We start from the raw sequence: 22,546 nt of genomic DNA on the forward strand, positions 1-22,546 counted from the left end.
TTTTCTGTTCTGTGTAAGCTTCTTTAATAAATACATAATGAAAAAAACATTCATTCAGTGTTCTGTAGTAATGACACGTGAATGGCATGAGCCTTCATACAGATCACTGGGTCAAATATACACTTGCAACTGCAGGGTGAAAAAAGCAAACATCTCAAGTGACTGTCCTTAATGTTCATGTCTGTGTTAACATGTTTAGGTATTACCTGTATTTCTGAACTTCTGAAATATTGTTTTCATTTTAATTCATTGTAGGGGAGATTTACAGCCCAGGTAGCCTAAATATGGTATCTGAATATGAATATTGAAACATATTTCATGTTTAAATATAATAAAACTTGGTTAGCAGTCAGCTACTGTTCAGCACTTATAAGGTCATAGGTCAAAAGGCAATTATATTGATGAATGCGCATATGGATGCCGTGCCAAACTGTGCCACCAAATCTGCATTGTCTTGTCTTTCATTGTCTTTCACCACAAGACCAGGAGGGGGATCTGTGCCTCCATTTCTGAGAATTCTGTGCCCCCCCCCCCCCCCCCCCCCCCCCCACCTCCACAGCAGTTGACTGTAGCACAGGCCACTTAAGTGAGAGCACAATGTTCATCTGACATCTTCATTCTCGTCAAATACTCTCAGCTATTTCAAGAAAACAGCCTCAGTGATGACTGAGGGGACATGAAACCACGACAAGGCCCCTTAAACGCAGTGTGAGACAGTGGCCCGCGTACCCGTCCGTTCACAGGCGCGGCTCTATCTATCCGTTCCCACGAGAGTTATTCAAATGACACTCAAAATAAAATTTGTGATGGAGAAATGACACTTCAATGATCATTTAAATGCAAATTCAAAATCCAGTGGCTGGGAAACATCTCCACAGTGATTACAAAAAAAAGTTTTAGTAAGTGTCGTCAGTAAAAAAAAAGTCAATTTGAAATCTCTCTGTTTAAAATTAAATCTCCAGGATTTCCAACCGGGGGAATATTTTGTTTCCTTCGAACCAGACTTCTCACACTCATGTGAGGCATGTGGCTGGATGATGTGTGCAAACGTGCATGTGTATATATAGGCACACATACACTCACGTGAACACACGCATGTTTATGTTCAGGCATGCATGCACATGTACACAACCGCATGCATTTCTATCAAACACACACACACACACACCATGCATAGACGCAGATGCATGCACACATAGGCACATGTACACATGCACACGCATATGGATGTGTGTATGCATGTATACAGTATGTATATGCATGCATGCGTGTGTTTCCGTGGTATTACATATATGCATGTTTGTGCATATGGGTATGCAGGTGCACACGTGTGCATGTGCAAGCATGTGCGTGCATGCATATAAGCACATATGTGTGTGCGAGGATGTGCATGTATGAGTGCATGAAAAACATTAGCAGCTAAAGTTAAGCTGCTGGTTGAGTTGAGCAGATATGAAGCACTGGATAAAGTGTATACACGCAGACACATTCAGCCAGGCCTCATCTGCTCACTGTTCCTTATGTAACATTCTCAGCGTCTATGGCAAATTAAAGGCCTTATTTCTGCAATGCCCTTTACATGACCAAAACTTAATGTGCAGCATAATCTCCGTGACTATCAAGTGTTACATGCAGCTGAAAAAGACCATGCACAGAAAAAGGAAGGGCTTAATCTTGTGCAGATCATTTGCAATTTGAAAATTTGCGAAAGATATTGTAGATGGTATAAGCAAATTTACAGGCAAAGTTGGGCGGAACAGTCTGTTGGAAGAGATTTTCATGAAGTCACCACTCAGACATTCTTAATTATGTTTAGTTTATTTTCTCCCTGCAATTTAGAATCAAGGATTACTCAACAGAATACTTTTTTAAAACTTGACAATACTTGTACAGAAATGTACAGTAGTAGTTCTTATGTGATTATTTGCAAGCGAACAACTTCATTTCAGTTTTTATTTTTATTTTTTTGCTGTTTATACTTGAATTGCCAATGAATAATTTACAGAGTGACTGGCTTTCCATCCTCATACTAATGAAGTCTCATTTGTTTTCATCTTTTATTTAATAGTATTGCAGTTTTCCTTACTTTCCAAATATTTGCTATTGGTTTTGTTCTTGTCTTTAGGAGGAAAGAAATTCAAGGATAAAAAAGGCATTTCTGGACTTGCCCTTACTTTCCTCTCCAACAAACCAAGTTTATCATGTGTCATTCATTACATGCCTTTGTTTACGGAAAAAAAAGCTTGAAGATTGCCATGTTGTGATTAGGGTTTTGGTTTCCCCATTTTTGTTTTGTGGAAATATTTTCCATATTGATTTAATACATTTTATCCCCCAGCAGGCCTTTTCTATTTTTTTGCTGTCTTGTCTGCCCTCCCATTTTATCCTGACATTTTGTTTTTTTTCCTTTCAAACATTTCAGCGAACAGACCAAAGGCTCCCGCATCACATACAAACTGAGACACGCGGTATATGGATAATGAAGGGTGCCATAAAACCGTGATTCACGTAAAAGCAAAGGGCGGAAAGTAGGACGTCTTTTCTGTGACAGGCCTTCGGCTGTAAATTGATTGCGCAACGGTTTCACTATAGGGCACAGAGCTTTGACGTCAGCGAGGCAACGGTGGTTTCCTATTTTTTTTCTGACTCATCCGCAGTGTTTCTTTGTGGTTTTAGAGCCGTAGAAGGTGATAAACCGCCGGTGGATCCATTGCTGATCCAATCAGAAGCTACTGTTAATAGCACCCAATTAATTAACAGCCTCCCACAGCAGAGCAAGGACCCTCCATGGTCAACGCTACTCTAAGTTCTGAAAGGCCCCCAGTGTGATAGCACCCATGGTCCAGTTCACAGTTCACATACGAGTGGGCAGGGGAACAGGATGGCCTTTAAGCGCTGTGTTCTGTGTTGTGCAGGAGGAGGAAGTTCGTGAGAGCAGGCTGAGCTTCGCCCCCGGCGGGGCCACTGCGTGCAACGCCGGCGGAAAGGATGGCGCCATCCCGAAGGCCGCCAACAACGCCGCCCAGCCGGCGGCCGCCGTCGCGACCGCGCCACCGCTGTCTGCGGCCAAGACGCACGAGGAGATGAGGAAGCTCTTCATCGACAGGGCCAAAAAGATTGACACCATCTCACGGGCAGGCTTCCCGCTAGCTTTCCTGTGCTTTAACATTTTCTACTGGGTCCTCTACAAGATCTTGTGGTACGAGGATGTTCACCAGCAGTGAAGGCCACCTTACGAACCATAGAACAGGAGCGCACGCGTGGTCCTGTCCGGTCAAACTGGCTGAACCAAGAACGAACATGTAGGTATGTACAGAGCGCTGTTTTCCACATCATCCACCATCAAAGAAGACACTAAGCTCACTATGCAAAGCCAAAGGACACAGGTGTAGGTTGTTTTCCAAGCTCTCGGCTGTCGGACAGGAAACGGTAACCTTCGCCAAAGCTTTCCAGCTGTTCAGGGGGACAGATACCTGAGACCCCAGGATACTGTGGGTTACGTCAACTCTTGTGTCTTACAGCTTTACTGCCAATGGTTTCCGTATATGTGATTTTGATACACCACTTGTAATGACACGATAAAGAAAACATGTTGATGTCTTCATTATATTTCAAGCACTTTGGCTGTATTGTTACGACATGTATCCTTTTCAAGAAACAAGACAGTGTGCGTTAATGATTTTCTCGGAATAAAAAAACTCAGTTCTGTTCACAGAAAGCCATATTCCCTTCACACCTTATGTAACTCTCCATAAGACAAACACTCACCGCTCTCAGCCCTCATGAATTCATCCGCATCCAATCACAATCTTGTACAAGGGAAATTGGTATCTACAATATTTAAAAATATGAATACTTTTTGCAATGTTTATACACATTTTGAATACATTGTGGTTCCGTGCCACGAAAAGGAAAATGGGGCCAAATTCAAAGAGATGTTGCAGTTTTACATTGGAACGAGGGTTGTTTTACTTCAGATCCATATGTTTCCCTACGACCAAACTTTTTGATTGGGGCTTGCTGTCATGTCTGCAAACGAGTCAAGGCCTGGTGCTTTTTGCAGGTGTGTTCTCCGTGCACTCTTTGAACTGTGATGAAATGGCAACTGAGGACTGTGAAAATAATAATTACAGTAGATCCATACAAATAATATATGAGCAATGCAGACAGAGGGTGGAAGGGGGAGGGTTGGTGGTTTGGAAGCTACAAGTGGATATTCTTTGTTTTCCCCTTTGCCTGATATCACACATAGATTGGGAAAGATTGTTTCTCTTGCAGATACTTGCTTAGCTTTCTCAGGCAGCTCATATACATTGGCTACAACCTACTCTTTATGAAGATACTCTTTAAATTTCATGTTGCTTCTGAATAATATAATACAGCACTTCATAGTTTCCCCATATAGCTTTGGTTCTGGGCTAGTGGGATGGATTGTATACCCAAGGAAGTCCTGAATAACAATGTACATCACTTTCATCTTTCTGTTGTTATTGTCTGAGCCCTCTAAATAGAAACTGATCTTTAATCAAATGATGGTTCAGAACAAATCGTCTCTTTAATGAAGAGAGAGATCAAAACAAACATAACCCTACGTAGTAGGTTGTGATGACTGAGTTTGGCTTGTCACAACCCACAATGGGTGGAGCTGCCAAATGCTGTCATTCATTGATGAGTTTGAAGAAATCAAAAAACATGAAATCATTTATTGAGTCTCTCATAACAGGGCTTCCTTTTTATGCATTTTTTAAAAATCACAAGCCCTTGACACCTTTATCCGACATCTACTACTGACTGGCGGCTTCAGGCTCTAACAAGATTGTTCATATGTGTGCCAGGTCACGTTAATTCCATTCTGTTTTGAAACCTTGCCAATCGTATCAAAAATCCACAACAGCTGGGTCCTATTACTTCATTCTGCCTGGCTTCTCAGAACAAGAATTCTGGTTATGCAAGTAAAACATGTAGAGCTTACGTCAGAGTTATAACTGCCAACTTACTTCCTGATACCAAACTGTATGCTTACATGAGAAAGACACAACTAAAAACTGCAGTGCCATCTATAAATGGGTGGGGCTGGAGATTGTATAGCTCCTGATACAGCTGATAGAAGAAGCTGGAAAGAAGAAAGTATATATGTGATCTAGTTTGTACAGGATTGTACAGGAGTGGGTGATTTTCTGTCCTGATTAACTGCATGGGTGAATGGAATTGTCTCGACCGATAATAGTTTACATTTACCAATATTTGAAAAGAATAATTAAAATAAATAAATAATAATACTGGAATAGCCAATTAGGGGCTAACATTTAGTCAGGCTTTATTTAATATCATTTATATAGTCTTCCATTACATTTGTGAATGACATAAATGTATTTATTTACATGTGGCCATGGAAGCACAAGGCATCTTAGATATACGAAGGTCCACAAGGCTCAAAAGAGCACAAATCTATGTGTATCCAACTGCAAAAAGAAGAAGAATAAGTGGTTCCGGAACCTTCAGGGAGTCTGAGTAACGCTTCTCCTGACCCCTGGATGACCTTTTACATAGCCATGCTGCTAGGGTCACATGCCAGCCCTTTCATGGAATCAGCATTTCTGTTCTGAAACAGAACAGAGCCAGTGTCCTATACTTGAAACGACTGTCACTTTACTCACAGCAGTGTTTTAGCCTACAGCCCCTGGTAAAAAAATAAAAATAAAAAAAGGATATTGAAATGTAAATTACTCATGAAGTATTTATTTTTAATATAGAGTATAGCCGATTCATATTTTTAAGTCAGAAAAGAAGTTTGTTTTATTAAATTCAGCTCGGAATGTCACGTAGTCATACTGTGTGTGATCCTAGATGTCCCTCATTGACCAATACAAGACCTCTAATAAACTTCTCAGCCAATAACCAATAACCAATAATAAATCTATTCTGAAGCAAGGAATACACTGTGTGAATTTCATATGAATTATATCTGAAGTGTAAACTCAATAGCAATGCCATTAAAAAAATACATTCCTTAATTAAATTTACTATTCCAGCTGATATGAAGTCTTCGATGGGCTTTTGTTTTGATGGAATTTAATTGTTTTAACATTATTTTATGGGTTTCGAAAGCTAATCTGGGTCTCATAAAACTGAGATGAGGACAGTAGTACCTTAATATGTCGTTTTACTCTAGAAAACTGCCAACAGCTTTCATTTTAAAAATTAAAAATGAATGACCTAAGAAACTCTTGTCGAACACCTCACTCAACCATGCCATGAAACAATAATGCACGTATGCTGCTTGTTCTCCATTATAATACAGTAGGCAACAGGTTAAATCATATTGTTTTGAAACAGTACCATTATTGGTTGATTCAAGAACCAGTTATAAAGCAGTGAACTATTTTTTTGAAAGAGAATGTTCATTTGGATATGATGTTAAGATCACATTGAAAATATACTGTATTGATCAAGCATATCAAAAAGCAAGGAATAAAACTGTGCCATATGTTTTGGTAAAACATATCAATATACTCACACATTCCTTAAAAGAACAAAGCTTTGATAGTTGTTAGATTTTAATACCACTTCTTCATTTGAGTATTGGACACAATTATACAGTGTTAAAGATGTTTGTGTATAATAATAAAAAATATATATAAAAAATCAATACTTTGATGTACATTTCTAATGCAAGTGTATTTAAATTATTTATTTTGTACAAAAGAAAGGGTTATTAAATGTTATGCATGAATTTAAGTCAATTTTGATGTCTTTTATTTTTGAAAAATGGTGTCATTTTGTCCAGGTGCTCCTGTATTCACATGGACTGTACACATGGTTTGCAGAAACATGATTTATTTCATGTGCATCTGTAAATACTTTTCATATACCAAATAAAGCTCCTTATAAAGTAAAAGGGCTTTCTCCAGTGCTTAAAGACAGTCATTATTTGCTTTTAAAAAATCAAGTACACCTAATGTATAGTGTGTGAGATGCGTAAGATGAAAGATCGAACCATCTTCTTCAGCTCCAAGGAAACACGACCTGCTGTTGTAACCATAGTGACCTACAATCGTGATTATTACTTGTTCTGTTGCTCCAGCATGTTGGTTATGGCGACCTAGAATCATGATTATCATTTGTACTGTTGCAGCATGTTGGTTAGCTCTGTGGTGGACTTTTCTGGAATTTATATGCTTACGCTTGCTACAGGCACAGATTGATTCTTGCGAACGTTGCAAAAACATTTTTCCTTCATCTTGTGTGATGGTGAAATATCAAAAGTGACTGTTACACGTACACACATGTTGGAAAAGCACAAAGCCATGCAGTTATACAGTTCCTTCTTGCCTTCCTTTGTTCCTTTTTGAAGTCTGCAAGGGGCGTGGCCTCACAGACAACTCTGAGCTGCACTCAGTATTGCGGTTGCACCCAGGCTTGGGATTTTGGTCTTCAAATTCAAATTTAACGTGATGCAAAATACAACCAAAGTTGAACTCAGTATGCGGCCAGGTCCCAGTGACATCATGCATACACCATACCCCAGTATAGAAGGCTTAACATCCAGAGATTAAACAGGAAATGAACATCTCAGGGAGACAGAAAGATGGCCGATGGCCAACATGAGTGAACACCTGTTCATTGTTCCTTGAGACAATGCCGAAGATTCCATCAACACTTGTTTAATTCATTGACTCATGATTCCAAGCGCAACTGGTTTTTAGTCATTTATTTGTTACAGTCCGGCAAGTCACGCAGGCACCAAAACTTAAATCACCCAACTGTAATAATGAAGGAAGCAATTATGGGCATTTCTTTTTCTTCAAGGTCAAAAGGAGAAACTTTGATGAAATTTCCTGGTCAATGTGTCACATAGCCAAATTCACTGTGCTTCTGGATGTGAATGATTGTTTCAATTATTTACTGCTGTGGAATGCAAAAATAAAGAGAATGAATCGAAGGCTGCCCTGCCGCCCAGCTTCCTCCTTGACGGGAAGTAAGTCTTTGATCATGTGTGCCCCTTGTCAACTTCTCTTTTTGAGGATTAAAGAGCTGTGGACAAGTTCCCTTGGGCATACACATGCGCCACCATCTTAGGGTCACACACTGCAAAGGTGACAACGGGTAGATGTAGTTCGGGCCAATGCACGTTCACCACAGTTCCTAGCACACTGCCCCAAACCAACTTGGCAGAGCACGCAAGTTATCCCTTGCCAATTATTACCTTGGACTCTGGTCTTGACATTTAAATAGCTCTTCATAAAATGTCACCAAAAGGTTGAGTCAGTGTACATAGATACACAATTGAAAGACCATTTGTCTGATGTGATTCACACTTGATTTGATTTGTATGTACAGTATTTCTAAACATTTTCTTACATTCTATAAATTTAAAATTGTTTCACTAATCCACATATTCAGTTGTTTGAAAGCCAGCTGTGTATTTGGTGAAAGTCCAATAAATAAATGTATTTATTTTGCTTTGTAGTAGCAGCTGTGAAACATTTGCATTGTATAGATGAGCAAGGTACTTAAGGAAGTAACTTGCTTTAAAAATGAATAATGATTGAAAATGTCATCTGTCCACATTATCAGGTCTATTATAATATTACCAAAAAAAACCAACAAATAATTGTATTGCTTATCCATCTTTTTCCAATTTGTGGTGTTGTGTTTTGGATGACTTTATTTATTTATTACTGAGTCCATTAATACGTTCCTTTCTTGTACTCAATCATGCTTTCAGTATCATAAGCCAGCACCGAAGTCTGTAAGATGATCACAGTGTAATACAGACAGTAAAAATGCTTGACTGGGGCCTCCAATGTCCACAGCTATTCAGAGGGTGGAATAGCCTATCTACTGTGTGCATTCAGCATTGGACTTTCAACATTGAAATTAATTGAAAGAGTTCATATTCCAAAATGTATGCCTTTAAGTAATATACTAATAATACAATTAATAAAGTAGTTTAAAAAATACAATAATGGTCGTGTTATTCTATATTCCTACAAACGCCATCAACGAGAGCATTAAAGCGTGGACTTGGAATTAGTGGGACTTCAGCACTGATTCTTCGAGGGAGCACAGCCTTTGTACCATTCAGTAACATAACGATAATAATCGTTTTTGTTTTTTTGTTTTTCTTTTAGCATACAGAAGGAAATGTGTACGCTTAGTGAATCGTATTATCTCAGGAAGTATGCAAAACAAAACAGCATACCAAATAGATGCCTTCACATTAGAGGGAACGTAGAAATCTACAGACCTTCATTCACATTTCCTCGGAAACGCGAAGTTAGAAATCGAAAGAACACAATATAGGGACACAAAGTTGACTTAGGGCACTACCCGCCCCCTTTTGACAGCTGATCAGAACGATTATACTTAAAGCAGAGCATTCACTGATGGACAACAAGCATGGCTTTACACGGGAAAGTGGCTTTGGTAACCGGTGGAGCGCAAGGAATCGGGCGGGCAGTGGCCGAAGCCCTACTAAGGAATGAGTCGAAGGTAAATCTACCGCCTCCTGTAGTAGGCTACGGTATGATTTACACATAGGACTTGATACAAAGTTGTAACCTCATTTGCTGTCGCAAGCATCAAATTTCAGAGGTTACTCGTTTTGACTGAGTTCTTAGAAGCTGAAGAAGTACAAAGTTATGCTTTCCTCCCCATGTTTCGCTTTTTATGCTTTCAGGTTGCGCTTGTCGATCTCAACACAGAAGTTGGAGAAGGCTGCAAGAAAGCATTAGATGAAGAATTCGGAGAAGGAAACTGCATTTTTATACAATGTGACGTGGCTGATAGAGGGAAGCTGAAAGGTAACGTTGTTTTGGTCTCGTGTATTTGTTTTGGAGCAAAACTTCAACATTCTGTTCAGCACCACGAGTTGAAGAGCAGAGCAAAAAAGGCACCCCATTCCATCAACACGTGTAATTTAAAACAGCAACTCCAAAAACACGGTTTCATTGTCTGAAAACGAATTAGACACTACAGACTTGCGTTTTCGAAACCGCTGCAGGCGATATGTTTGGAATGTTCTTGGTCGTCCAAAGTGAAGTAGGTTAAGTCTCGTTAAGCATAGTGTGGGCTTAATTATGCCAATTTCTGTTGTCCTTTACCGACGTAACTTCTAATATGGTTAATAAAACAGCTTGGTGTGTTTGAAGAATTCCGTTTGCTATGTTTTTCCCTCTAGGGGTAAAGAGTGCATAATTCATTTAATGTAGCCTATTTTTTAAGGTTTAAAATAAACAGAAATTGGAATGCTGTAACACGAAGATGAGTGGTAGAAAACGTTGTAAGCCTCTTGGGTGCGAAGCAAAGTTTTCAGGCTGATAATTAATTGATTTCCAAGTAATGATACGTTACTGATTAAATTATGTTTATTTTTTTTGCAGATGCTTTCGATGCCACTGTCGCGAAATTTGGAAAACTGGATATCGTCATTAACAATGCTGGAATCAACAACGAAAAGAACTGGGAAAAGACCATTGAAGTTAACTTGGTAATTTATTTTCGTTTGCTTGTTCATTTAATTTATTTTATTAAATGCTATGCTCTTTACACGCCAATGCTTGGTGTATATTGAGAAGATTTCACAGTGAAAATTGTTCAGTCTGCAAATTCAAGGCTTTCCTATTTTACAGTGCCAAAATAGCCACAGAAGTTATTAAGGTCAAACCTACAGCAAACCTCTACTCCAGTTAGAATTGGTTTGTTATGTTAAGACCTGGACAAGTAAGATATGGTCTAAAACACAAGCCAAGACGAACGCAAAATGTCACAGCATAATTATGCTGAGTAGAATCGTAAACCAGTCATTTTGTTTAACCTGAATATAATTTGCGCCTGCGTCGATGTGGTTGCATATTAATAACATTTCACTGTGACAGCACAGTGAACGTTTTTAAGGCTAAATGGGTTTAGGGTAATGTCAGTGCATGGAAACTGAAAACGTCAATCTGCCTGTCTGTAAATCTGCACAGACATCCCTCATAAAAGGCACATACCTGGGGCTGGACCACATGAGCAAAGAGTACGGGAAGGATGGGGGTGTCATCATTAATGTCTCGTCAATGGCAGGTAAGTCAGTCATTGAAAATGTGTTGTAACTGGGGGGATCTGGCAAGGCTCAAACTCCAGGGGAGAAGAGGCCATGCTAACAACTGCAGTAAAGATTAATTCGCCCTTAGTGGAACAGCTGGGCTGATATCCCCGTAGTATCACGCACACTTTAAACGTTTCTCCGTACAATTATGTGGTTGACAGACGCGTGGGGGTAAACGGACGTGTCCCAATGCAGGGCTGTGTCAATGTCATTTCAGGAGTCACGTGCTTATCTCTACTAAACATTTTTTTAAAAATATATAATGGCAGAGTACATTTCTGCTTTTTTCAGTTGCTTTCGCTGGGCGCGTGCTTAGGAAATATTTGTTCACACGTCGATTACTCTTTCATTGCATTGACTAAGCATTTAAACAACGTCACATATAACAAAGGTATAGTGCTTTTTAGCAGGTAGAAGTAGCTCCGGTGGTTACAGTTACATTTGGTGCTTAAGTGCACACAATGCTGATCTCTTTTGCTGATCCACTGTGAATTGTGTTGCACCGATAAGACACCGTGAACTAAATCCGGAAAAAAAGAAAAAACTATTTTTCCAATTTGCAGGCACCCAGTTTTACTTAAATGGAGCCAATATATCTGGTTCTGCAAGAATATAGCCCTGGGTCAGCCACTCTATGTAAACATGTTGCTATGCAAATGTGCACAGTCCCCCTGCAGACTGTTTGCAAAACTGAGCACCGCACCATTCCTTTTGGAGACTTTGCATTTAAGCAAATTCATGTTTAAAGTGGTGAAATGTGTAAGGTCTCAGTTGAACCAGTTTAACCTCCTTGAAAGTGCTTGTTGTCTCGAAACAGTTTGGAAACCAGCCGGATTGGTGCTTCCATGGACTGAGCCACACAGTCCTGGATTCATGTTTTTAGCGGTTCAGGCTTCTCATTGTATCAAAAACAAAACCAATATTTTAGCTTTGCTGTGTGCTTTCAATGTTGTGTCTTTGAACATACTCCACATCTGCTGCTCTACAGTTCATATTTAATCTTGTGCTATGTCTTGAACGTATACACGGCTCCCTGCAGACATTATAAGAATGGTGCTGAAAAATTACAATAATTAATTTGCAGCATCTATCCAATAATTTATTATATTGATGTAAGGTTATTTAGCATGGGCACTTAACATTTAACAGGTTATATAAAATTATTCATTTGGCTAAAATCACAAAACCTTTTTATTTTATTTTACCAGAGGCCATGAAACGAGGCTCATTTGAAAATGTGCTGCATAATGTCAGTACACACATAACAGCCAAGTCCACCAGGACAGCCGACAGCCAACCAATCATAAATTAGCCTAAATTAACAGAGTAATTAAGTTCATGGAATGGAAAACCTCGCTGAAAAATCTGGCCAGCCCCTGTCACCTCCTCTCGTATAGTGCGTAAGAAGGTACATAGAGGAGTGTGTAAGTATGAACAAGGCCTGAGAATCACCAGGAAACACTAGATAGACTACACTTTTCCTGGTTGTCTATTATAGTGTGTAGATTTGAACTGTCAAACAAATCTCTGGCTTTGGTGGCAAAATGTAGGGACATTTTCTATTGCTCTGTCTTTACTGATGATTTGTTTTTTTTTTGTCCGCAAACATCCTTGTGGAGATGGCAATGATTATGCAGCAGCATCTTCCTCTCTGCATGCAGCTTCTAAATTTGCTAGTTGCCAGCTATGCACAGCGTGCACAGGGTGGGGAGGTGGGGGGAGCTACCACCCCTGCCCCTGCCCTTTTTGCTCTGAGTCCTGAAGTGCCCTTGTTGTTTTTAAAACCTAAATTTAACGAGGGTAGGTCCATGCCCTAAAGGGAAACTTCTGTGCTTAGTTTTTGCCTCAAGTGCCCCTCTGTAGTGACCTAAGGGCAAAAATTAAGCGTGTTTCTATACCATCGGGGCACCCTAGTTGCACGAGACCTTCGGTTTTTCATCCAAAGGGGCATCCTAATACGACAGCTCCATGCTTCATTAAGGTCACAAGGAGCTTGGGGCAGAAACTAAGTGTGTATTTTCCACCGTAGGGGCACTTATAGGGGTGCCCTAGTAGCACAAGAGACCATCACTTTTTTATTCGAAGGGGCATCCTAATCGGACACTCGCATGCTTCATTTTTGCCCAATAAGGTGCCCTAGGTTAGGGAAAAAAAATAAACAGACTTCATTTTTGCCCTAAGGTAACACCGGAGGGGCATTTGAGCTGCTCAAGCAAAAACAAAGTGTGTGCCACAGACAAACTTACTGCATTTAACACGTGACCATCTTGTGGACAAGGCGTCACATTGAGGTCCTGACTCATTGTCATCTTTAAAGATCCAACGGCCCATCTTGAGATTGAGGTAGATAATATTAGTATTCTACTCAAATTTACACACGCATCTGGCCACCTAATCATCCCTGAACATTTGATTGGCTTTAAAATCCCTTGCATTCCCTACCCATATTAATTCCCAATTTCAAGTTTTTAGTTAACCTTGTTGGTTAAAAAAAGTAAATAAGATTATTGCATTTGATCCCGCCTGTTCTACAGCATCGTGGAATATCCTCTCCCATATAAAATCAAAATGCTTCCTAATTCAAACAGCAAAACCTCTCAACATTTTAAAAGACGTAACATCAGTGACTGAAGTCGTAAGTACAACTGTATCCTAGAGCCAAATTTTATGAAGTTGTGCTGGAAAAATTGAGGTGAATAATCAAAGGGAATACTGAGAGTGACGGCTGCAAGCCTTCCCAAAACTCACAGTACTGTTTAAGGAACAATGGGAAAACCTTAGTTTAATTTTACCAAATGATGAGGACAAAGCACACTGTAGTCCAATAAACGTTGGCTGAAATTCTCGCATCAGTTTCTCTGTTTCCCCAGTAGAGTTAACTAATACTGTCAGTGCGTATTTCTGAGATCCTGTAGGGAAGATCTATCGCCCAGAACTTCTTGGCATGGATCAGCTTTGCCTTGATCCATGCCAAGTTGTTCCCAGCTGTTGTAAATCACAAAAAAACTGTTTTCATAATTCAAATCCCGTGTAGTACCAGGGGATTGAAGCTACTTCTAACTTATGCGACGCCATCACGATATGGGCCTACGAACTGATAGAGTGTGTGTGTTGAATCAATGACACGTAGTAATGAAATATTGACTTTTCTCAGAAGTTTGTGAATAATAGCCTGCTGGGTTGCTTGGGCTTCTCAGCGTAACGCTAAGAGGGTCTGCTGCCTTGGAAGCTCTCCATGTGGACTGCTGTTTCACGGAATTCGTTCTGGTTGAGGAATGACTGAAACTTGCAAAATATCCAACTTTTAAAAAATGGAATAATAAACATGTGGTTGGTTAGTGAAACACACAGCCACGTTGAGAGAATATAGAGACAGATCTGACAACCTCTTCTGCACCTCATACTGCCGTTCCTGAGTGACTTTTAATTTTCATCAAAGCTGGTATCGATCACTGGTCTCATGAATTATTTGCATAATAACGACTTTGACATATGTTGCGGAACTGGTGAATTTGTTCGAGACAATTGATTTAACCCTTGGCCAGGCCAGTCACTCGCTGTGGTGGACCGAATGTATTGTGTTTCTGACAGGCTCAGATGGCCACTGGCACAAACTCCTCCCTTAGTCAATAAACCCTATTGACTGTCAACAAACCAGCCTTTAAGAACGCAACTGCAGGCTTGACTTATTTTACTAAGACACTTTAATACAACTCAAAGGTCAACAGAGAGAGGCATTTGTGGTAGCTTAGTTTTTTTTTTTTTTTGCAATTTGCACATTATGCAGATGAGTGCATCCATGCAAGTTTGTAGTACATTCTTTAAACATTTACACTTTTGAATGTTTGGTTAAATTTCAGTGTTTAAATGTGACCCACCAGTACTGATGGGAGTGAACAGGAAGATCTGGTGTTTGCATGCAATCAAATTGAATCCTTGTTTTTGCCAGTGACTGTATATATATCTACTTGTGATAAATGGATGGTCTTTCTGTGTGTCTAGTAAAGTGCATGACAATCCATTATTTCCTGTGCATGGATGATGAAGAGACAGAAAGGGGAGAGGTCATGCAGGTCAGCTAAAGGCATTGGTGGGACCGAGGGTCTGAGTATGGGGCTTTGGGTAGGTGAAAGTAGAAGGTGTGACTAGGGGTGTATATACTGTAGTGTATACATCACATTTCTATTTACACTATCAACAACTGTAGCCAAGAGGCATTTCCAGCGACAACACATTCTAACCACTTTGGCCACACACACGCCAGTGAATGGAGGTATCGCATAACATCATAACATCAGAGACCACCCAGCGAGATGCAAAAGCATATCAGATCTGTTGTACGCTAACTCCTGAACGTGCTCTGGAAAATCTAGAGTCAAGTGCGCATTCAGAGCTAAGCGTGTCTCTCTTCTGGAGAGTGGTGTGCGTGCCTTTCGCCAAATCTGGATTCCACGACACACTGTCTTCATATTGTTAAGAGGCCTTAAGATCAAGACCACAATTAAGTGGCATTAAAAGAAAATGTACAAAGCTGTATGGTGGAGCAGCAAGGAGAAACATCTGAATGTTAGCATTTCTCCACAGAATAGAGATTATCAGGCTGAACTTTACTTTTGTTTGCCAGGAGGCAGATCCGTTTCATTAAATTAATCAAACTGCTTTTGCGCCGAAGGTTTGTCCTTGGGGAACTCTTGACTGACGGACGTGCAAACATACTTTTGGAGTGGGAGTTTGTTTTATTTGGTCAGGAATGGAAAGTTGCAGAGAAAGTTTGGCAGAGATTCATGCACAGTCCTTCCACAAAATATGTTTTGATCTAATGCAACCACTATTGACTAATTCATAGAGACCTTACATTTTACTTGAATTAAATTGAAAATGATTTTATACTAAGCAATACCACATACAATACAGTTGACAAATGTATGTATTGGTTTTCAGTTGTAACTATGCATACTGGTCTTTGTTATCCCCTGAATTAGCACAGCTCCCAAAGTTGCATGTATATCATCCTGAAAAAAAAGCATGCATGCACGCATGCACGCACGCACACACGACATGTATATAGATGCATAATAATGTGTTCTCATCTAAAAGGAATACATGGAAAAAATGTGCATGTGAACAAAATTAATTTATAACTTGTTTCCCTGCCACCACAGCTAGACAGTACCCGTTCTTCTCTGCCTTAGCAGATACTTTGGTATACTATGTACTGAAGTGAGATGATTCAGTCACTGTCAGTTCCCTCTACGTAACACTGTACTCAAAGTGCATTTTGATTGGATGGCTAAGTCCTGCCCTTGACAGCTGGTTTTTGGATTTAAAAAAGAAAACCTCATGGAATGTAGGCAGACTGGCTGTGTGGCACAGTTGCTGAGCTCTCAGGTTATCTAATAACAGACGGGACCTTTGCCCTGAATGACTTGCGTAGATTGCTACATCATACTTTGTTAGCATTTCACGAGTCTGGTGGGATCGAACTCGTAATTACTGTCAAAGTGCAGTGTAAATATTGTGCCATTTCAGGAGAACATCAGGGCGCAGGCCACAAAAGCAAATAGAAGCTTTCATTTCTTAACAAAATTCAATCTGTTAAAGTTGCCTTTCATTATCCGGCATGCAAATCAAATCAAACCAACCCGCTGTCATTATAAGCTTCACCATTATGTTTGCATCATTTAAAACAGGATGTTTGATGCAATATATTGCTTGAAAAGACACGTATGGCCGTTTTCTGGAAAGCGACCATAGTGTTAATTACTTACTGTGTGTATCACTTAACACTTTTATAAAAAACAAAGACAGTCACAATGCTTTATTAAATGCATTGCATCAGGAATGCAGTTTGAACAAGGGATTCACACTATGAATTTCTGGACAGCATTCCAGTTTAAATGTTAAATGTTATTTACAGCCAGTGTTTTTTTTACATTTTGAAACTGAAGTACAACAACTGCCTTGAAGAATTGAATTTTTTTTTTTTCATCACCATGGTGAGAAAATAAGTTGCATCTCCATAAACTGTCCCTGTCATGGACCTTTAGTCCTGAGCAGATATTACATACTTCACCAAACCTGCGGCACTACTCTCTCATCTCTTACAATATATGTGAAGAGTTTTTTTTTTTTTAATTCAACATGTTTCCCACATTCTTTATATTCACACCCACTTCAGGTACAGTAGTTCCACTGTAAGTCAACAAATCAAGCATTTACTCATGTTTAAGCACGTCGACATTTTACTTGCAAGTGCAAGTTTGCCAAAAAAAAAAAAGGAAAAGTGAGTTGGCTCTGTGACAGTTTTTTGCACACTTTGAAAATATTTCGCAGTAGTCTACAAGTTTTTGCTGTTACTTCCCTTGCGAATGCCTTTTTGCATGGAGACTACTGTGAAACGTTTTCACCGATCACAAAGGCAAGGTAATAACTACTACTGTAAGTTTTCATTGCCACTCCCGCTTGGACAAATGCATGTCAAGCACTCAATTATGTTATGCCTACGCTGTGTGTGTGAGACAGACCGTTAGTGATGTGGAATGGTATGATGTCACCAAAGGGACATGTTATATACTTAGCAACCTTAGGTGCTCGTCCTTTTAAAACTTGGTGGCTTGCAGAGTGGAGAGTGTTTCCTCACAATGATAGGCCTATGAATACGACTAGGGATTCCGAATTAGGGGAAATAGAAACTGATAGTGGGACCAAAAAAAACTTGATTTCACCATCTTTACCGTGACCTTTATGAAGGCGCAGAAGGCACCTAAAATATCTATCTATGGAACCAGATACACATTCAACGACTGCGTTCATGGAAATGTGAAAATTAATTAGATTTGGGATCTCCATGATTTCATATCATAATTTTGGAATGACTTACTTGATTGCAGCTTTCCTCCATTCCCCGCATCAGCCAGTGTACACGGCCACCAAGCATGGGGTGATTGGATTCACCAGAGCAATGGCTGTGAGTATCCCTGCTGTAAACACTTGTTTCCTGGTCTGAAAGACGATTACTTCTATTCTTAAATTGAGCCACTTAAATGGCTGAATTGGTAAACATCCATGAGCATATTCAGTTTAAACTCTTTTCACTACAGCTCCCTGAATTGCTTTATCTTCACTTAATAACTTAATCTTCACATGAAGGTGAGCAAAATATTTCGCCAGCCAAACAGAACTACTTGGAAATCGTTAATAGACTGTACTTGTGGCTAATTTCTCTTCACACACATCAAAGCATTTTTAAGCCTGTACAGCAGCTATAATCTGTCCAAAATCTGTACATAGACAAGCTTTGCATTCCTCTTGCCAGCTTGTTGCAGCAAATCCAGATAGGGGATGGGGGATATTATGATGTGTATGTCAAAGGGATTTCAGTAGCTGTTACTAAATGATCCATCCACACTCAAGAGTACAAGCTAAAAAATTCCAAAGCTTTTAGCATAGCTAACTCATAACTGAACCTCTCATCAGCCCACTCTGTAAAATACTTTTTTCTAACACACCCCCTTTCTACATTCGGACCAATCACAGAGGGGTGCACGCTGTGGTGTTTGGTTTTAACAGGATGCGGCTGACATAGGTGACTACGGCGTGAGGATCAATGTGCTCTGCCCAGCCTTCGTGGACACGCCCCTCCTCCAGTCTATCGAGCAAGAAGACAACATGGGGAAATTTGTAAAATACAAGAATTCCTTCAAGGAGAAGATAGACAAGTATGGAGTATTACCGTAAGTTCATTCTCTGTTCATAATATTCTTATAGCAAATTCCAAAGTATTTGTCTCGCCAAGTTTTATTCCAATGGAAACCGTAACTACTGTTAACTATATTACTGATACACTACATGACCAAAAGTATGTGGACACATGACATCCAACATCTCATCCAAAATAATGGCCATTATTATGGAGTTTGTCCACCCATTGCTGCTATAACAACCTCCACTCTTCTGGGAAGGCTTTATCATGGATGTTGGAGCGTTGCTGCAGGTATTTGTTTCCATTCAGCCAGAGGAGCATTAGTGAGGTTGGGCACTAATTATTAAAGCCTGGCTCACAATTGGCTTTGAAATTCATTTTAAAGGTGTTTAAAACAGGAAAGGGCCTTCCCCAAACTGTTTGGGAATCACGGAATCATCCAGAATGTGACTGTAGCAACTAAGGAGTCTAGCCCAACCCATGAAAAACAGCCCAAAACCAAGAAAATAAGCAACAATGGTCACCGCGGGAGAGCATCTAAATTATAATGCCCAAGGTAGAATATGGGACCAATGAACTCTATACAAATTCTTCCTCCTACACCTCCCACAGTACCCTACTCAGATACCATTGGCCCAATATAAAACATACATGTTATATAAATCTAAATTCCAAAGTCAGGAACAAATTTAATCTTAACAAAATCGTATCTAATGCACATACATATGCATGGATATGTATGTGCATTAGATACGCTTCTTACATTCAATATGGATGCAAATACTCTCAAACGAAAGCTGACAGTCTACATTCCAACCTCATATTCATGAGAACATTCTGACAAAAAAAAACATCATGAGTCAGCTGAATCACGTCACTCTTCTTTAATAAAGCTGTTTCCTTCCTGCTCTTGACGTCTTCTCATTGGGCGAAAGCCTTTTTTATTGTTCTGTTTATGGTCTGTAGTCTCTTCATTAGTGCCAAATTTAGATTGCTTGAGCAGGAAGTAGTTGTGAAAATTACACACAGTTGTGTTATCTTGCATTCAATCCATTGCCAGCATAAGTCATTGCTGATTTGTCCCAAGCAATTACAATACAGGAAATAAACCAGTAGAGATAAGTTTTGGTCTCACAAATGTAGACTGTAAATTTCAGACTGAACCGCAATCGCACGACTACAACCAACCAACCATCGAACTGATGTGAATTCAGCACGAATCTAAACCCACGACGTATACTTAATAGACAATTTCACAATTAAAGTTAAAGATTAAAGATTAAAGTTAAGATTCCTCATTTCCATTTCGCTAATGGCTTGATGACTGCTGAAAAGAAAAACAAACAAAAAAAAAGTCATGCTATACTTCATAGGCAGCAATGCACGCTAACTAACAGCATACAGTAAGCAGGACCTTACAATAAAACATAACCCATGGATCTTGTTTTATTTTTCTTATTTACAGAAAGAGGCCCCATATGTCCTTTAACCTGCTTGGATTGCAGCCCGGTTAGAGGGTCATCATTCAGAGTAATAGGATAAAGCTGTTAAGCTAAAGAGTTTTCCCTGTTTATATCGGACAGGAAGTCAGGCTGGGGTCCCGAGGGCCCACCGCGAGTACAGAATGTTTCTGGACACAGTAGTCAGGGTCTGACTTCTCCCTTTCAGGCCGTCGAAGATCGCGGAAGGAATGCTGAGGCTGATCACCGACAGCAGTCTGAATGGAGCCGTAATGAAGATCACCTGCTCCAAAGGGATTCACTTTCACACCTACGAGCCCCTTTCCGCTTGAGCCCCGCCCGCCCGCCGCCGCCACCGCCAAAACCGCCATCCGCCGAGGCATCGGGGGGGGGGGGGGGGGGATGTCAACCCCAGCGCAGCGCGACTTGCACTTAACGCTGAAAAACAAAAGCCATTCCGTTCATAGTCCAGTGCCTTTTTTTTTGCCAATTTCCAATGGACAAATTCATCACAAACGCATCACAAAGGCAAAGGTTACAAACACTCTGCAGTGCTGGCTGACTGTATTCCAGCCTGGGACTTAATAACATTTACACCCCTGCATGTGTGTAAATGACTGGTACTGGATCATCCTCAGCTCTTGCATCTCTTTATGTCTTTTTTTCTTAAATGTGAAAAAGAATACAGTGCCCACCAGGAGTATTGGCAACCCTGGAAAATATGAGCAAAAAAGCTATAAAAATGGTCTTGTCATTCATCGGCATGATCTTACACTCAAAATATGAGAACAATTTATAATCTTTAAGTAAAATTATTAAAAGAAAAAAAAATTCTTCATGAGAAAATAAAATATTTTAATGTAACTGGAGAATATCCCCATTCATATTTCACTTCTTAAAGCTTGTCTGAATCTGTGGGAACTATTATATGGTCTTTCTCAAGTTCCTGTTTCACTGGACTATGTGGTGATACTATGTGGTCAAAACCCCTTAATCATCCGTGGGGATGATCTGAGAACATGCAAATTAGACAAAAAAATGTCGTTGAACTTCATACAGTAAACCAAGCAATGGCGATACAGAAATAGCGTTATGTCTGAAACTACCTATTTCCACAATTAGGGCAATTTGAACTGTGATGAATCCACATGGAAGAGGTTAAAAGTGTATTTTGCTCTCGTGGACAGTGTAGAGGATGGTTCAAGAGGCAAACATTTTCTCCAAGGATCACAGTGTTGGAGAATGGCATAAAATGGTTGCATCCTGGGGCCACCGAGTCTCATAAAGCACAATTAGATGATACCTCTGTGCCAACAAGACATTTAAAATGCTTGCAAGAAGAAAGCCTCTGCTGTAGCCAAACCACAAATGCATGTGTCTGGAGGATGCTATAAGTTCATGGAATTTAGATAAGAACAGGGTGCTATGGTCAGATGAGATGAAAATTTAGATTTTTGGTGATAATACCAAAGGTGGGTTTGGGCGTAATAAGATGCTTATCTTATTATGCAGAAAATAGCCTTATCTCCACTATGAAGTATGGTGGTGGATGTGTGATGTGGGGGGGGGGCAGGGTGATTTGGAGAGATTCCGCATGGAGGAATGGTTTCCAGTACCTTGCTCTACCTTGCGTTCTCTAGCCTCATCAAACATTACAGGAGAAGACAGAGTGCCGTTGTGCACTATTACTGAATAGAGGGATGGAAATAATTTTGACACACATCTTCTTCAAATTAAATATTTAGCATTAAAAATGTTTTTCCTCTGATCAATGGTATCATAATTAAACTTATTTTTTTACATTTTATCAGCATAGAAGACATTTGATAAATAAAAAATGGAATTGAATACTGCACTTTGTGTTCATATTAATTGAGGTTGCCAATGATTTTGGTGGGCACTATATTGTAACTGAATACATTTGTGATTACGTTTGATTTATTGTTTTTCTTAATATTTATTAGTCTCCATAAGTATCCAGATAACCTGTATGACATGCCGTATGACAGAGACACACCTTATTGTCTCAAAAGTCAATGGGATGCAAAAATAAAATCAGACCATTGAACTTTTATTCGACAAATAGTTCATGTTGCCTCTTATGATTCAACATTTTTTTGGTGTTTTTTTATGTTGTATGTTTCGGTCTTAAATAAACATTTAAATCATTATGGCTTGCTTGGGTTGAACCTTCATTTCAATGGCATTTTAAACGCACTTCGCCTTAGGCCAGTTTCAGGTCAAACAGAGTGACGTCAGCTCTGCAAACAGCTCTGCCATGGGGGGGGG

The 22,546-nt window shown here is 39.7% G+C and overlaps 2 protein-coding genes across 4 annotated transcripts in view; both read left to right on the top strand.

Moving 5' to 3' along the window:
• The window catches only part of glra3 (glycine receptor, alpha 3), a 45,719-nt gene extending 38,821 nt beyond the window's left edge, over positions 1–6,898 (top strand). For both annotated transcript variants that reach the window (XM_035416868.1, XM_035416869.1), the window contains one exon: positions 2,916–6,898. In XM_035416868.1, coding sequence (XP_035272759.1) covers positions 2,916–3,224 — 309 coding nt within the window. In that variant the 3' untranslated portion in view covers positions 3,225–6,898. The remainder of the gene's footprint in view (positions 1–2,915) is intronic.
• Positions 6,899–9,255: 2,357 nt separating this feature from the next.
• Positions 9,256–22,428, top strand: hpgd (15-hydroxyprostaglandin dehydrogenase). 2 transcript variants are annotated; one of them, XM_035419443.1, is made up of 7 exons: positions 9,256–9,495; positions 9,683–9,806; positions 10,386–10,492; positions 10,974–11,070; positions 17,986–18,062; positions 18,665–18,828; positions 20,466–22,428. In XM_035419443.1, exons 1-7 carry the CDS (start codon positions 9,403–9,405, stop codon positions 20,587–20,589), a joined length of 786 nt encoding a protein of 261 aa, XP_035275334.1. In that variant the 5' UTR covers positions 9,256–9,402; the 3' UTR covers positions 20,590–22,428. The 2 variants fall into 2 exon arrangements, with proteins under 2 accessions (XP_035275334.1, XP_035275336.1); XM_035419445.1 differs by lacking the exons at positions 9,256–9,495; positions 9,683–9,806 and adding an exon at positions 9,919–10,044.
• The last annotated feature ends 118 nt before the right edge of the window (positions 22,429–22,546 follow it).

This window comes from Anguilla anguilla, chromosome 5 (assembly GCF_013347855.1).
Source record: "Anguilla anguilla isolate fAngAng1 chromosome 5, fAngAng1.pri, whole genome shotgun sequence".
Lineage (NCBI taxonomy): Eukaryota > Metazoa > Chordata > Actinopteri > Anguilliformes > Anguillidae > Anguilla > Anguilla anguilla.

What these genes read in the sequence shown, in the direction of transcription:
- hpgd (XM_035419443.1), top strand. Translation starts at nt 9,403, where the DNA reads ATGGCTTTACACGGGAAAGTGGCTTTGGTAACCGGTGGAGCGCAAGGA. An exon ending in TACTAAGGAATGAGTCGAAG is followed by an intron (nt 9,496 to 9,682) that starts GTAAATCTACCG and finishes TTATGCTTTCAG; the next exon opens with GTTGCGCTTGTCGATCTCAA. An exon ending in TAATGTCTCGTCAATGGCAG is followed by an intron (nt 11,071 to 17,985) that starts GTAAGTCAGTCA and finishes ACTTGATTGCAG; the next exon opens with CTTTCCTCCATTCCCCGCAT.